The 3,784-nt window shown below is 36.0% G+C and overlaps 1 protein-coding gene across 1 annotated transcript; it reads left to right on the top strand.

The window, feature by feature from the left end:
• Positions 1-1,094: 1,094 nt before the first annotated feature.
• Positions 1,095-3,149, top strand: LOC139518199 (synaptonemal complex protein 1-like). Its single transcript, XM_071309885.1, has one exon. The coding sequence runs from the start codon at positions 1,095-1,097 to the stop codon at positions 3,147-3,149; it is 2,055 nt and encodes a 684-aa protein (XP_071165986.1).
• The last annotated feature ends 635 nt before the right edge of the window (positions 3,150-3,784 follow it).

Below are 3,784 nucleotides of genomic sequence, written 5' to 3'. Positions count from 1 at the left end.
TTTCCATTCTCAATTCTATTCATCAATTTATATATACCTGATGTCGGAACAGTATCCACGAAGTAAAATACCGACAAGTAGATATATGATTGACTAATAGCTAGACTTGTCAATTGTTTCACGAAAAACAAAGATGAGGATGATAAATTGGGAAGTACAAATGGAGCGACGGTGTTCTTTTAAAACCGAAAAAAATCTCGGGAATAAAACAACATTATATGTACTTGATATAGCAAAATAATACTAGCATTCTTTTTATTAAATTGCCCACATAAAATCAAGTGACGCTTACGTAAAGATGAATTTAGATTAATACGTAGATTAATATACTGTATTTATTGTACAAAAAGTCTTTGGTATGATTCAGAATACTGGTTAGCTCATTCGGAGACCAAGTTCATCTTTCATCCGCTTTGCTGCCTAAAATGTTTAAACGTATTTTTGTAACCTCAACATGTTCGGTACTTGAATACGTTCGTTTCTTTTTTATTTCCTTACTTTCCTTTGTTAGCATGGAATCTTCATCTACAAAACCCTATTCTCCTGCCTGTAAATCCATGTTGTATTTTGAAACGTCACATTATTAAAATGTCATACACAAAACCATCGCACTTCAGCGAAAAGACCATCGTACTTCAGCGTGGACAATCGCACTTCAGCGTGACCATCGCACTTCAGCGTGACCATCGCACTTCAGCGTGACCATCGCACTTCATCGTCCCCATCGCACCTCTGAGTCCTACTTTTTTAATTGCTAACAGTCTACATTCTTTCTTCAGGCTTTCAAAGATGATGGGGTTTGTGTTGCTTATTCTTTAGTTTTCTATGTTGTGTGTGCTATAGTTGTCTATTTGCCCTTTTCATTTTTGGCCATGCCGTTGACAGTTTATTTTCGATTTATAAGTTCGACTGTCCCTTTGGTATCTTCCGTTTCTCTTTTATAGCTACAATAGTAAAATGATAATGCTTTATGTGTATCCGAAAAAGGTTGCACCAATTAAATCTACAATACACGAATTGTGTCATGTAAGGTACTACTGCAATATTATCAAACTAACTTATTGCAAAAAATACATTGCAGGTCAGTTATTATGATGGAAAATACGGATAGTAAGACAGTCGCTAACAAACTTAACACTGTGGCAGAAAGAAAGGACCGGATGGTGTTAAAAATTGATTCAATTTGCAATTGGGAACAATTTGTGATGCCTGCTCCTACATCAATAGCTATTTTAGGTCATCTCATGGCTATAGCAACGAAAACTGATTTTAGTTTAGACAAACAAATACCAGAAGGGGGATTCAAATTCGTAAAATACCCAGGCTCTTTTCGTGCATGTTTAGTTCAAATTAGTAATTCCGGATGTAAAGCATTCATGGAAGCTCATAAAAGTATGGACAAAATACGAATGTATACCATGCAGTTCCAGGAGAGTATAACATATGTGGTTAATATTTTGACAAAAGGTTCGGAGGAGGAGAAGACGAAAATTCTTCCTGGAATGTTTGAAGAGGTGAAAAACGATGCCGATAAATGTCTTCATCTTGCAGAAACAACAGAAAACAAATTTTACAATGTAATGCTTTTAATAGACGAAACAACGGAATCTTCGGCTGCAGTTAAAGGAGTTTATGAAGATGGTCTTAAAGAAGCTCTTGACAAAATGAAGATATTGCAAATGGAAGAAAAACAAATAGAAAAAAGAAAACAGGAAATGGAAGACGAAAAGAAACGTGTGATTGATGAGTTAGAGAAAGCAAAAAGAGCGTTTGACAAAAGCCTTGACGACGTGCCAGGAGTAAGTCAACTGTTGTTGTTACAGTCAGTGGAGGAAGGAATCAAAATAGCAACTGGTGCTTTAAACTTATTTGGACAATATCAAATGATGACTATTTCCGGATTTACTGCTTTTACCAGTCTTTTAAAAGAGACAGTTGGAGAAACGCTTAAAGCATCAAACCAGTCAGAAACTGCGAAAGATGACCAGCCAAAACCAGAATTAAAAGTTGCATACCAATATGCATATAAAATGCATGTATGTATCGAGAAAATGTATGAGATGTTTAAGGATACTATTGATTCAAACGGGACAGAAGAGAAGAAAATTGACTTGGAGGATAATGAAGAGGTACTAATCCGGATAAAAGACGAATTGGGAAAAATTAAAAATGACTATAAAACGTCAGAATATGCTGAGGCTCCAGAGGTCCTTGATACTACGTATACGTGTGAAAAGGGAATTGAACTTTGTGACAAAATGCTGAGGATAAAAAAGAAAAACGCAGATGAACTATTTCAAGAAGTACAAAAGTTAAAGAACAAATCGAAGAAATTCCAACATAAGGCCAGAGTTCTTTTTCATTACAGCCCGTTTTCCATTCCAAGCACAGACGAGATGCTTATTAACCAGACATCTAAATCTAAAAGAATGACTGAAATAGCTAGTGAAAACGCAAGATATGATGTTGAACTCCGGAAAAAGGAACTTGACGACTCCAGAAGAGCTCGGGAGAAATGTCTGGATGAGGTCAGAAAAATGGATGAAAGGCAGACTGATGTTCTTGAAGAGCTTAGCAAAACTAAAATCGAAAGTATCAATTTTCAAGAGATACAAAAGACCCTGAAGGAAGGATTGATAGTTCTGTCACAATTAAAGGCGCAATGGAATAGACTCGTTCTTTTTTTCCAGAACATCACCAGTGAAATTGATGTTTGTCTAAGTCAAAAAACTTACAAACTAGACAGACGTTTGAGGGATGGTGGTTATAGCGTAGGTCATATGACTAGAGATGTAGTTCTAGAAATGGCAACATCAGTCAATTGTGTTGCCTACTGTGTTGAATTAATTGCAACAGCATACACGGAAATTTCAAAAAAACACTTGGTAAAAAATACGGCTTCACTTGTAGAACTGATTGCATACGATCCTGCAAAAGAAGGTAAACTACTAAAACGACGACGACAGCAGATTGATAAAGACTGTAAGGAAGCTAAAGCTGAAATTCGAGCATTAGCAGAAAAGAGTAGGAAAGACATGGAAAGCAAAATAGATAGTATGATGGAGCGTTTGGAAGAAGAACTCAATATCCTCCCGACACTTACACCAGCGAAAGTACAGGAGATTAAAGACAACGTGGAAAAAAGTTAGAAGACAGTAGATTGTAATGACCAGTTTTTAGAGATCTTGTGTGTCGGTGATTTATTCTTAATGTTGCCATGAATTTGTCTATGAAAAAAACAAAGAATTTCCAGTAGCATGGCTTCACAACTTGATTGATTTTCACTTTAAGAGTCAGAATAGAAAGTTAGTATAAAAAAGAAGATGTTGTATGATTGCCAATGAGACAACCGTCCACAAGAGACCAAAATGACAAAATTCACAATATTAGGTCATCGTAAGGCTTTCAACAATGAGCAAAGCCCATGCCGCATAGTCAGCTATAAAAGGCCCCTATATGACAATGTAAAATAATTCAAACAAGAAAACTAACGGCCTCATTTGTATAAAATTGTTTTTAACGAAAAACAAATATGTAACATATAAACAAACGACTACCACTGAATTACAGGCTCCTGACTTGGGACAGGCACATACATGAATAATGTGGCGGGGTTAAACCTGTTAGCGGGATCCCAACCCTCCCCCTAACCTGGGACAGTTGTATAACAGTTTACTTTTTAAGAACACTATGTCCACTCTTCGCCTTAATTTAAAATCGCTCATAATCGGTAGACGTGATTTAATAACTAATAACATAATGTGTAATGTTAAAAATTGTCATG

This window comes from Mytilus edulis, chromosome 3 (assembly GCF_963676685.1).
Source record: "Mytilus edulis chromosome 3, xbMytEdul2.2, whole genome shotgun sequence".
NCBI classification, from domain to species: Eukaryota; Metazoa; Mollusca; class Bivalvia; order Mytilida; family Mytilidae; genus Mytilus; species Mytilus edulis.
This window is presented reverse-complemented; position numbering and strand designations above follow the sequence as displayed.